At 37.0% G+C, this 12,911-nt stretch overlaps 1 protein-coding gene across 1 annotated transcript in view; it reads left to right on the forward strand.

The window, feature by feature from the left end:
• CNTN1 (contactin 1) overlaps positions 1-12,911 on the forward strand; it is a 266,198-nt gene that overhangs the window by 176,331 nt on the left and 76,956 nt on the right. The window contains exons 4-5 of the mRNA XM_068400703.1: positions 6,221-6,350; positions 10,220-10,392. Coding sequence (XP_068256804.1) covers positions 6,221-6,350; positions 10,220-10,392 — 303 coding nt within the window. The remainder of the gene's footprint in view (positions 1-6,220; positions 6,351-10,219; positions 10,393-12,911) is intronic.

A 12,911-nucleotide genomic window follows, 5' to 3' on the forward strand; every position in this document is an offset into this window, starting at 1 on the left:
ATAAGGAAAAAGTTAAAATATTATTTTTAATCCCAAGTGAAGAATATTTCACAGCTCCTGCATGAAATATAGATTGTAGGTACCCTATAAGCCAACATGAAAAGGTGTATCTTGTAAAGAACGTAGAAAATGAAAACATGCTTGAAATCAGTATATCAAATTAGAAAGTGACAGTAAATGTTAATTTATAACGTTTTTGCTTATTCTAATACTAGCCATATGAAGGCAGAATGATGCACAAGTGTCCTAACATGGTTTAGTGACCTGTCTTTGAGAGACATTGTTATAAAGGACAAACAGTAAAATTACAGTATACTATTCCATTTGGGAATTTTCTGTTTTTTCTACTTTTCTGTATTCAAATTAGATAGAGAATTGACTATGCAAAATGTGAGAATGAGTATATTGAAAAGACAGGTAGCAGTCTGTATAAATAATTTAATTAAATAAATAGCAGGAATGATCCATTTCAGGATCCCTACAAAATAACAGATCAGGTGTAAAGTAGCTCCCTGTGTACTTGTGGCAACTGTCCATGAGCAGAAGAAAATAGATATATTTCATTAGGGTGGTTTTTAAATGTTAACTGTGAAGTAATGTGTAATTATGAGTAGCTGCATCTACCAGTAAACATAGTGGGCTTTTTTTTCATTTTCCAAATTTTCTGCCATGTGATACAGAAGTCCTGATTAAAATCATCAGCTCTTTCCTTCTTACTGTGTGTTCCCTGCCTGTGTGATACATATCAGCCTTATGATTCCCAGAGCTGAAAGTAGCAACAAAAGTCAGAGGAAATGTGCTGTGCTGGGTTTGCTGTGCTGCAACTTGCTCCTTTAAGCTGGTGTCCTGGAAAACAAGGCACCAGTGGCCAATTCTCAGCAGCCAATTCTCACCTCGTTGGTGCTGATGCAGGAAATTCCTAACTCTCTGAAGCTATCCGAGTGTAGAATTGATGACAGAAAAAAGAGAAGAACATGACTGAACTTAGAGTCATTAAAAATTGGTGGTGATGGTGATGAGTCTGACTCTGTTAAACGAGTTACTACAGCCTGAGTAAGATGCCTTACTTCAGCCACAATGTGCCACCTGCCTGGGGTTAACATTTTCTTGGCTTTGTTATAAAACAGAAAATTGTTGCACTTATGAGCTGTCTTCAGCTTCACACATACCAATTTGTTGTATCTAATGTTGTATTTAATCTGAGCACTAAATTCTGCTTCATAAATGGATTTACGAAAGTTCTCTGTACTTTACAGTCCCATGAAGGCAGATGCCCAAAGAGATAGTAGTTTTATCCCCAGGAACTTTTAATCTATAAAGTTTGACCTACACTTTGAGATTTATTATTTATAGATCCAAATGCAGTATCTATGATGGCAGTAAATGATATGTAGAGGTATTGCATCAAAATATGTTTGATAAGTTTGGAAAAGAACTGATGAGTTATCTAGTATCATGGAAATGATGTTCCTATATATATTGATAAAAATCACTATTTCAATAGATTTCTGCATAAGGTTCATGGAAAAAATGTATATTTCTGTGACATCCACTAGAGGTTGTTCAATTTTGGTTAAGAAGGAACAGGTATACTGTTATCTTCGGATATGTGAGGGTGTAAGGACAATAGTATCTCTTCATACTTGACCTTCTCTCTGTGGGCTCAGCTGGAGACTCCAGATCATGTTGCACAGCTACAGTCAGGTAAATCCAGACTCTCTTACAGGAAGATTCACCACACTTTAACCATCTAAGGGTTAAGTATGTGGTATAGGTTTCAACTTTCTCTGTAGCTGTTGAAGAGAGAATAGGATATCCAAATTACCTGCTGGGAATGCTTGTCTGACCCCTTTAAAGAAAGACCACATGACTAGTTTTGACAAAATCCCTATCTTTTAAAATTGCGTGAGCTAAATCCCACACTTAATGTCAAGAGTCTCACTTCAAATGTACAGTACACAGGAGAGTAGTTTTAGTAGAAAGAAAGAAGAAAGAAGGAATTACTATTCTTGCTGTCACTTCATTTATTGAACTTTATCTCCTCTGTGTCATCTCATTAAGGTTTGAGATACTGGAGTGCTGCACGCCCAGGTTGTCTGTAAGAAAAGCCTTTTAAAGCATTTTATGTTCCATGATTTGCCATGCATACTATAAAACAACCCCTAAAAACATATGCAATATGTGCAGTCTGCAGCTGAGAATAAGACAAAAGTAAACTACTAGATTTTATTTAATTTTCCATGTTGGAAAAAAATAAGCCAAAGAACTGCTGTTTTCTCCTATGAACTAAAAAAAATCACAGTCTTTAATAAACTACATATTTTTAACTTCCCTTTCTGGTTGTGCTCACATGCACAGCAGTTCCCATAATTATAAGCAGCTTTATTTCACAACATTATCCTTAATCTATGAGTAAAATCAATTTTCAAAATAAATTAGATGCATGTAAGGACTGAATTAGCTGATAATAAAATAAATTGACTTGTCTGTCTGAAAGTGATTTGGATGACTGGTGTTGAAACAAGCAAACTAACCCTTTCTTTCAACAGAGGAATTATTTGCTCAGCACTCTAACCCACTAAAATTGATGTTTTGAGTTCAAGATTTATGTTGTATATGGTACTAACAGGTTAGCATACTTGCTTAATACTATGTAGAATGTACATATTGTATTTACATTTAAAGACTTCCATTGCACATGAAGAGCGAGATGAGTGGCTGTGTGCAAATACTCTTGGTGCAATTTTTTCTTCATTATTTCTTACTATCAAGAGGAAAGACATAAGAGGCAGGTAAAATACTCAGATCTAATATGAGAATTTTAGTAAAATTAGAAAGTTCAACAAAAAGGTCCAAAAGTTGAAGATCTTTAGATTTTAAAAATTAGATGTTAAAAAGAAAAATATTATAATTGTAAGCATTTTTAGACATTGGAAAAGATTTGCTAAAATAAATTATGAGGTCTTGCTTAGAATCATAGAATGGTTTGGGTTGGAAGGACCTAGCCATGAAATGCCTAAGTGGTCTGTAACATCATTTGAGTCCTAAGGTGGAAAGAGTGAGCTGTATATGATAGGGCTATTTGCTGCTAGAGGCCATTGTTATTCTGTATTCATATTTAAGAACTGCACAGAAACTGCTGACAGGTTTGTAGCTCAGTCATTCCAGGCTCTGAGCAAATACATGATTCTTGCTTTTTCAGTCTGAAATTACTTCTTCTTTTGATCTAGCAATACGTAGATTTGTACATAGTGTTGTGCTTTAAAATACCAAAGAAGGCAGACCATTTTTCAAGAGCTCTGCCTTTCTTTCTAGTTGCTCTTCTTTGCTCCTTTGAAAGGCTTCTCTTCTCATTGCATGAAATAGTTTTTAAAAATGAAGTTGCCTGACTATACTTGTCACAGCATAACAGTGCCTTCTGGACCTGCTCCTGTCCCTAAGGGAAACAGTGATTTATTTTTTTCCCAGACATGAACTGGGAAGGATGTTGCGTTTAAGGTGTGTTGTGTGTAGGAGGGCTAATTCAGCAGAAGCTGAACCCCCTTGCATTCCAGCTTGTCCTCAGATATTAGAGGAGCTGCGGCGGCTGATCTTAGCCTCTGAGTGATGCCCAATGTGACTCCTTAAATTTTGGCTGAAATAGGCCAAAATCGGCACTATCGGTCCAGCTGCGTTCAACTAATGTCAAACTAACACAGGTCCGGATGCACTAATAGTGCAGGGTCCAGCCGCGGTCGATGAACTAACACGGTTCCAGATTATGCCATAAATCTGGGCGCGCCCACCGAAATAAAAGCCTCGCGACCCTTTCCACAGTTAAGGTAATTTATTAAAGCGACAGATACAGATTCTTTTAGATTGCTGGTGATGAATACACTGTCTGCAAAGCACACTTAGGTACCTATGAGCATATATATGTTGCAGGATGACTATATAGCGCTATTAATACGATTACAAATACAAGCTTGATTTCTAAGTTTCCTGGGGAAGCACCTGGTATAACCAAGCATACGAATCTTACCCAAAGGCGTCCCTATGAGTGGGGAAGAGAGGTTCAGCCCATCGACTGCTCCCAGAAGACTGTAGTGATGTCTCCCTGACTTCTCAGTGATGGTATCTTCCCCCCCTTGCCTCTTTCTTAAGGATTTTTTATACCTTTTCTCTATGTTTAGGTGGAGCTCGAGTGACTCTAGTCATACATACCTTTATTATTGATTGGTGCAAAATCCTCTCGCTTTGATTTAAAGGTATAGGCTAAGAAAAATTCAGAGAGCATGCTCAGGGGGAGAGGGAGGCGGATAGCTTTTGGGATGGAGGTGTGTTTTGGTATTATGATGAGATTATAATGAGCAAAGTTCATCCACCACGATTTCACCACAATCGCTGGCTCAGCGACCAGCATTCTGGGTGGAATGGGGTATTCTCTCATTTGACAGTATCTATGTAATTTATCTGCTACGAGGTACCATCAAGTTCCTGTACTTGCCTCGTTAGTACAGAGCCTGGCCACGGTTATTTCCACACCATTCCACCCTCCGTTCTCTCAGAGTTAGCACACCAAGCTCCCGTGGCGCTGAACATCTGAGAATTCAGGCCGGGTTGCCTGGGGAACCATCAAAGAGCAGATTCCTTACATGCCAACCACGTTCCATCCTAGATGCTTTCTTAGTTCTGTAGGATGTGGATATAACTTTACTTACTTACTCTAAACAAGTGTGCCTCTGATAATTGGTTTCAATAAGTTGCCCCTGGTAATCACTCCACAGAAGGGAACTTACTTTTTATCTCTAACCAGTTTTGTGCTAGTGCTGTAATCCAGTGTCTGTCTATGAATATGGAATTTAGGAACAATAAAAAGATATCTGCATAAGAATTCTTTTATATATATCTATAAAAAATATTTTAATACTGATATAATTTACATTCTTTAGTTATATGGATAGATTCTTCCTTCTCTCTTATCTTTTTAAAACCTGCCTAATTTAGTCTATAATGTTTTAAAACCAAAGGCAAGAATTTTAAGGGGATCAGTACAAAAGCATAACTTGATTATGGACATCCATCTGTTATGTTGCCAGCTCATGTTGCGATCTGTGAAGATTTTTTAACTGCAGCATTACAAGACGTAGTGGATTTTTTGTGGGCAGTGTAGGTACTACTGCAAAATGTTAGGATTTTTCCATCCTTAACCATTGCTTTTGGAAATTTTTAAGCTAAAAACATTGAATGAGAATTAGACAGCTGTGTTGTTTGAAAATTTTATCTATACTGAGCATGAACCATCTTCTCACAGTACTATTCTATACCTGGAGTGCACGTTTGCTGTTTTCACAGAAAAAAACCAGCTACATCCTGGATTTGCTGAGCAGAATTTTTCCATAGTGTTCCACCTTTGCTCCTAGTCTTCTTTTACAGACCCCAAAGAGCAGTCTTGTACGCTTGGAGGAGATATAGGAGAAGGGAATGCAGCCAGGCAGGACAGAGCCTGCAACCTTTACAAGAACATCAGCAAAAGGAGGATAAACATTAAAAAAATAGACTGTTGTGAAATCTGTTTGACATTTATTCACATTTAAGTGCTTGACTTTACAAACTTAAATTATTTTCGATGTGGGGCTTTTTAAAAATTTTATTTTGGAGGAGAGAGAGTTAACATATACATATACCTAAGCATGAAAGGAAGGACAGAATGTGTTCTGGAAACAATGTAATTCTCAGCTGTGATCTCCAACATTAGTTTTTGTTTGTCTGATGCAATAAAGATTCCTTCCAAATGTATAAACCAATTGCAGCTGATTAGGTTATAAGATAAGAAACACTTAACGTTTGGATAGCTATTTTGCATCTGGAACTGTTTGATGAGAATTTGTTGTCCTCTGTGAAATAAGTTGGTCTCACAGTGTTCCTAAAGGGCATATCTTCAATTCATAATTATCTTCATCAAATAATTGTTGATGTCAGCAGAGAAGGCAGAGAGGGTTGTTTTACAGGAACATAGTTTAAGTTACTGTTCTCAGAGAGCAGGAGTGAAGCAGGAGTCAGTGAAGGAAGGCTAGCACTTCTATTATCTGTACTGCTCTGGTTTTGTTGATGCATATAAAACTTTATTTTGCAAGGCTCACTATTTAACCTTCACATTTTAAATGCAGAAGGTGTGATGTAAATTAATCTTCAGTTTACCTACTAATTAAAGTGATTCATTTCAAACTCTGTTTTTCAGAGGAAGGAAACAAAGGTTATGGACCCGTTTTTGAGGAGCAACCCATTGATACCATCTACCCAGAAGAATCTTCAGATGGACAAGTTTCAATGAACTGCAGGGCTCGAGCAATTCCTTTTCCTACTTACAGGTAACTCCTCTTGTTTTGATTTTCAGGTCTTATGTATTTTCCTTAGTGAGTGTTTCAGGATGTGGTATTAAATGATTGACTGTCTTAAGAGGTTGGTACAAAGTCTTCAAGGCAGGAAAAATGGGGAGATTTGCAATTTTTGAGTAAGAATCAACATTGATTTAATATGCCAAAATGTCTAGATGGTGTTGAAAATAGTGCATTCCTGTTGTGTTAAAAGTTTTCAGCTTTTGAAAAGGATACTGATCCAGATGCAAAGCAAAAAAAAAGTGACCTTTAAAAAATTATTAAGAAGGTGTCTTTCTAGCTTAGGTTGAGGATGACTGAGGTTCAAGTCCTTGTTCTTCTTGATTCAGAACTGCTTTTTTATCCTATTTTACTCTGAAAGAAGAAGGACTGTCTGTTTAACCTGGATATTCTACATCCTATGTTGCTTTTGTGTCCACCATATTGTAGAGAGATGCTCATGAATGTATCAGCTATGCTACTGAAGACATGAAAAACTTTCTTCTGGGAAAATGTTTTGACTAGTTTTAGTAGAGATTTCATGCATATGACCTCTTTCACAATAATTATGTTGTTATTAGCAAAGCAATTCTATTTCATTGTGGGAAACTGGGGCATCCATGTGAGTTTATTGGCCATTATCTACTCAGTATGTACAGAGAAATGTACTTAAGAAGAATGTTGTTATTAAGAACATGACTGATTTACAATCTAGTCATGGGCATAAAACTACTGTCACCATACTAAGGGCAGACACAATTTCTTGCCAGCAAAAGAGATCCATTTCATTAAATTATCCTATGATCTGCCCTTGACAGACACATACTCACTTATGTGTCTTCCTAAACTCTGTCTTCTAAGACAGTAAAAGCAGTTGAGTCTGCTGGCCATTCTTTTAAATCTGTTACAATATGTGGTCAACTATGGTATTCTTCCATCAAAACAGCTTAGCTAGTCTTCATTGCCTTTTTTGTAAATATGCTTACAGGTTGTCTGCATATACAGAACCACCCATGATTGAAGGGTTTGAGGGGAAACTAGAATACCCCTTTTGAATATGATCCCTGGCTCTAGTATCTTTACAAGTTTTTCTACATGACATTTTGCTGTGGCACTTGTTTGCTCTCCCCATGCCAAAAAAAGACTAGAAGTGTGGAGAGATCAGATACACTTAGATTTGGTACCCTTCTGATATACTTACCCATCACTTCCAGTCTGTCCAGAGACTCCCTCACCCTGTCTGCAAGACTATGTAAACATACTATCTATAGAGTGATTACAGGCTCTACATAAATTTTAGCATTCTTCTTTACCTGTCACGGGATCTGCAAAATCTGAACTAATAAAGTCACTGTGGAAGAATTGCCTCGCACTTCAAGAGCTCTTCTATCTAGGAACAGACTTGAGAATTATTGCTGATGGCTGATGTGATGATAATTGCTATATAGGATAAGGCCACTTTCCTTATTTCCTGACATCATTATTTTAGTCTACCTCAATATATTGTCTTAACTTCTTAGCCCTCCCAATAGTTCATGACATGAAATTCTCCTGTTTCAGAGGCACGTAAGTCCTTCCTGCTGCTTTTGTTCTTTCTGACTATTCACCTTCTTAGTCTTCTTTTAGAAGTTCTTTGTTTTCACTGTTTGTTAAGCATTCGTCCACTCTCCCTTCTATATTTGACGGTCCTTCACCCTTGCTGAAGTTCAAATACTCATTTGAGTTTCTGGGAATCTATTTTTTTTGCCCAGTCATTGCTGGAGCCTTCCACACTGCTATGAAAGGCAGCATAGTTTCATGGTGACAAGATGAGAGTCCTTTAGTCCCCAGTCCTGTCTGCAAATCATGGACCTCAGATTACTGTGCTGTTTCTCCTTAAATGACCTTTTATGCAAATACACACTGGTGATTACCAGTGACCTTTTTCTGTAGCCCTACTACCATCTTTGGAGATTTCCTAGGTCTATTGTGGCTCTAGCATTTCTAAGGTTCTTCAAACACCTTTTCTTTCTGTAGGCTCCCTTCAGATATAACCTCTGGGATCGCTTCTGACTCGTCTGTAGATTTCTTTATATGTATATTCCTGCAGTTTTAGATCTCAGCTGAAAGAAACTCAGACCTGCCTTGGAAAAAAGAGAAGAGAGAGAGATAACTACACATTTTACTAATACAGCTTCCCAAGCTGCTAGGCATTTTATAGGAAAAAAATACAAAGATCTGTTTCCAGCTCTGAAGAGAGACAACTTCTTTTAAATTCAGTGTGTCTGATTGGGTGTCATGAGGCATCTTACTCTGCATTTTCATGTATGAGAAACACTGTGCGTGTGAGAAGTCCAGCTGAACCTGGTGAGAAGGGCCCATGTGAATGAAGTTATTCACAAACACAGCTTTTGTGGAACAGAGGAGCTGCCATTTAAGAGGCAAGGTTTGAGCAAGCAGATCGCATGACTGGGTGATGTACACTCACTTGAATATCTTTGTTAAGGTTATTTTTTTATACTGCAGAGTAACCCTGTTCTAGAAATGAATATAAATAATACTGTACTCAGAAAAAAAAAATTGATGCTATATCATAGAAATATTATTGTGTTTTGGTTTTTAAACTAATAAATTTGGAAGAAAACAATTTTTAATTTTACACATTTTGTGCAATGTTTGCGTAATCTCTTTCATTGCAGCATAAGCTGTCCTCGTGACAGTTATTCCTAGGTATTTCTGAACCGGAGATTTATTATTCGTAATACAGACATGTAGTGTATCTCACAGGACTGAAGTGATACCTCTAAAACCCTGTAACACCTAAGTGCTATTTACTGCATCTTGAAAATCCTGCCATTTCATTATTTATTTTTAATTTATTTTTTGTTAATAACACTTTTATTATTGTTTCTTCCTATGACAATTGCAATTTCAGCTTCCAAATGAGTGTTCTGTATGTTTCAGTACATCTTCAATAAGGAAGGACAACATAGGGTATGCGCTCTCATTTTCAGACACTAATGCTTATGTTTACCTTGTGACAAAAAATGATTTATACTGAAAGAATTTTATGATCTTTAAATGTATTTAAGTTGGAGCTTTCCTATTTGTGCTCAGGAAGTGTGCAGTTCCTTTCAAAGAAGATTCTGGGCTCCCCCTTGTGGACACAGTAATAGAAATATAGATATAAATCATGAATATTAGTTCCCACTCCTTGTTCTGTGACTTTGTTGAAATCAGTAGCAGTCAGTAAGGGCCGGACCTGGTCCACCGAGTTCCTCTTGTAGTCCCTGAAGTGAAAGTTACAGTGACTCAGTGAACTAGCTGCGGGGTTTTACAGTAATTAAGGTGGGAATGTCCAGCAATTTTATGAATGTAGTAAGTAGGTCTTAAATCAGGTGTGCCACTGTTTTTGCACTGAATTCACTGGCATGTTAGGCTTTACGAAACATTTGCATCCCCTACAGCAAGTTTGCAAAAAGCTCTTAAAAAATTAATTAGTCCATACTTTAAAGCTGCAGAGGGAGTATTTTCTGAGCCAGTTTGGCCATAGATAACTTATTTGAGGATATGTTTATAATCCCAGTGCTTGATCACTAGCTAGCTCACTCACAGCCAGCTCATTGCGTGGCCAGCAATCGGATTGTAACCGATGTCACATCTCTGAGAAGGCTGAAGCAGACTGAGACTGTTACGTTTAAAAGACCTATGAAGTTCATCAAATCTGTGACTTTTGCTGAAGAAAAACTTCAAATACATATAGAAGTATATTAAAAACTTCCTCTATAGTTTCTCACAATTACTGAGTTATTTTTCAAATCTTATTTCTTACCAGGTTTGTTTTTGTGGGTAAAATCTTATGTCTGGCTTTTCTTTTTTAATAGGTGGAAACTCAACAACTGGGATATTGATTTAACAAAGGATCGCTACAGTATGGTAGGAGGCAGACTTGTGATCAATAATCCAGAGAAATCAAGGGATGCCGGAAAATATGTCTGTGTAGTGTCGAATATCTTTGGAACTGTCAGAAGCAGTGAAGCCACTCTGAGTTTTGGATGTAAGCTGATATTTATGTCGAAATGTAGAAACGTTACAGTTAGCTTGAAATGCCGGATGTTTTACACTGCAGTGTCTTATGCTAACATGTGCTATAGCTCTATTACTCTGTAAAAACAGTATCTTAAGTGCCTTAGTCTGCAGAGATCAACACAAAATAAGTTTTGTAAGCATTTTATATTCTTTAGCATTCAGGTCACATGACAGCCTTCTTGGTGAATTATTATTAAATTGTCAATTGAAGAGACATACGGAGCCATATCTTGAGGTAATAATGTCCAGACTATCTTTAAATCATGGCAGGACCTGAGGGCAAATAGTCACAGAAGAAAGACGCAAGTGAGGGCATACGGTGACGAGGCGGTCAAACACAACTGGGATGCCTGCAGGAGGAAAGCATGGCACTGGCTAGTAAAGCGTGCTCCCTGACTCCTAGGCTACGATGAAGACTCTGCTGGGGGACATTTCTGTCAGCTTCAGATATTCATGAACTAGTCTTGGGAATGGATGCATATGCACAGACCTGCACTGTCAACAAATACATACATTGTAAAGAACTGATGTACTACTTGAAAAGTAATGTAGAATTTTACCCACTGAAGACAGAGTTTGGGATTTTTATTTTATTTTGCCTTAAGATGCTTTTTTCCCTGGATATATTTTTTCATCAGAGGACAAAAAAAAAGGAATCCACAAAAAAAGGAATCCACCCTTATCTGGTGACCATTTACAGTGTGTTGTGTCTGTATTTTACCCAGTGGATTTTCTAGAATGAATAGAAGACAAGGTTGTTATTTCCTTCTAACGGAGATGACATCAAAATTCAGTTTGCAGGATATTTATTTATACCTAAAGCAGGCATCAATGGTGCTGGTCCTGAATGAACAGTAGGATAAAAGCTACAATAATACCTGTAGCTACTTAAAATGGAACCGATACACGTGATTGATAGATGAAAAAAGTAGAATCAAAACAGTCTGAGGCATGTTTTCCTGCCTACCAGGTGACAGATTACATGAGGTGAAGGTTGATAATTAGTGTACTGGACAATTACACTGAATGGGATGTTAATATGTAATATTTAAATATTTAAATGATAATAGGGCAAAAAGCTGAGGAATAGAAGTTAAAAGATAGCTGCAAACTGATAAATACTTGTTAACAAAATGGTACTGTAATGCTTCTTTACACTGCTGTATTTCTTCCCTTCTCCTTTTTATGATCACCTATAAAAAATATTTCCTTCCACAATCACTGTTTCTCGTAAATTGAATATAGAGTTGCTAAAAATAATATAGAAAATGTCTGATCTTTAGTGGAAGTTTTTCTTCCTTTGCTTGTGCATAAACTGAATGAAAAATGGTAGCAATCAATCAGAAGAGTTCAAAAAAGTCTTGACCAGTTGTACATGAGCTGGGCATTTTACTTTTATTTTACTGTCACATTTACTGAAATTATGGAACAAAAGTCACATTGTCTCATAAGCTTCATGTCAATTAATCCGTCTGAGAACAGTCTTAGGTAGAACTGGATCTTTTTAGATCCAGCGCTTTAAAACCCATAAAATCGTTTTTAGCTGTTACACACATACTCCTGAAGGAAGGAATTTTATCCTGCAGGAATATTTAGATGCTTTTTGGTGTGTGAGCAAAATCAGAAGCTGATGTACTGTTCTGTTTGCTGAGAAACAGTTTCAGAACAGTAGAACTCAGCAATTTCATAGCAGAGAGGCTGCAAGAACGAGAAGAAATTTCCACACTCTCTAGATACTAGCTGTACGCTTACAGGAGTGCAGTGATTATGCTCATTCTTTCATTCTAGCTAAAAATTAATGTCTTCCAATTAAGAGTTCATGGAATCAGACTTATTATAGTTACTGAGTAATAACCAAGTAGTGCTTATGCAAAGAAGCTATCAAGACCCAATCAGAGTACAGAGGATTTCCTAAGTGGGAAGAAGGTATACAATTACCTCTTGATGACTGTATGACTTTCCTGCACCTGGCATAGACCATTCTATTTCAGGACTAACATAATGTTTTACATGTACAAATTGCCTGTCCTGTTCCATGTCTATAAATTTGTGGTGGCTGTCCCAAAGTTTCAAAGGATATTCAAGAATGCTATAAACAAAATGTCTACACTTAAAGCGTAAACTTAGAATAGCTAAAATAACTTAAAAGCAATGATAGGTTTTCCTTTCATCAAACCCTACACTGTCCATATGCAAAGCAGGATCAAATTAGCAACACATTTGTTGCTAATGATTGTAATTTTTAATTTTTTCCTATTTCTGCAAGAGATTTTAAACACTAATCTGTTCCAAAGAAAGCAGAAATGAATAATAGTGGCAAGTTTACACGATGATCAAAAGGTCTGCAACAAGGAATTGATGTGCCATGCTGGCAAATGGAATGGGAATATACTCAAACTACTGCAGATATTGTATGAATACAAGTATTCCAATCTGTGTGAAGAGCTTCCTTGGCTTTGGTTACAAAACCTGTCTGGCCAAATAGCT

Source organism: Nyctibius grandis, chromosome 5 (assembly GCF_013368605.1).
Source record: "Nyctibius grandis isolate bNycGra1 chromosome 5, bNycGra1.pri, whole genome shotgun sequence".
Classification (NCBI taxonomy): domain Eukaryota; kingdom Metazoa; phylum Chordata; class Aves; order Nyctibiiformes; family Nyctibiidae; genus Nyctibius; species Nyctibius grandis.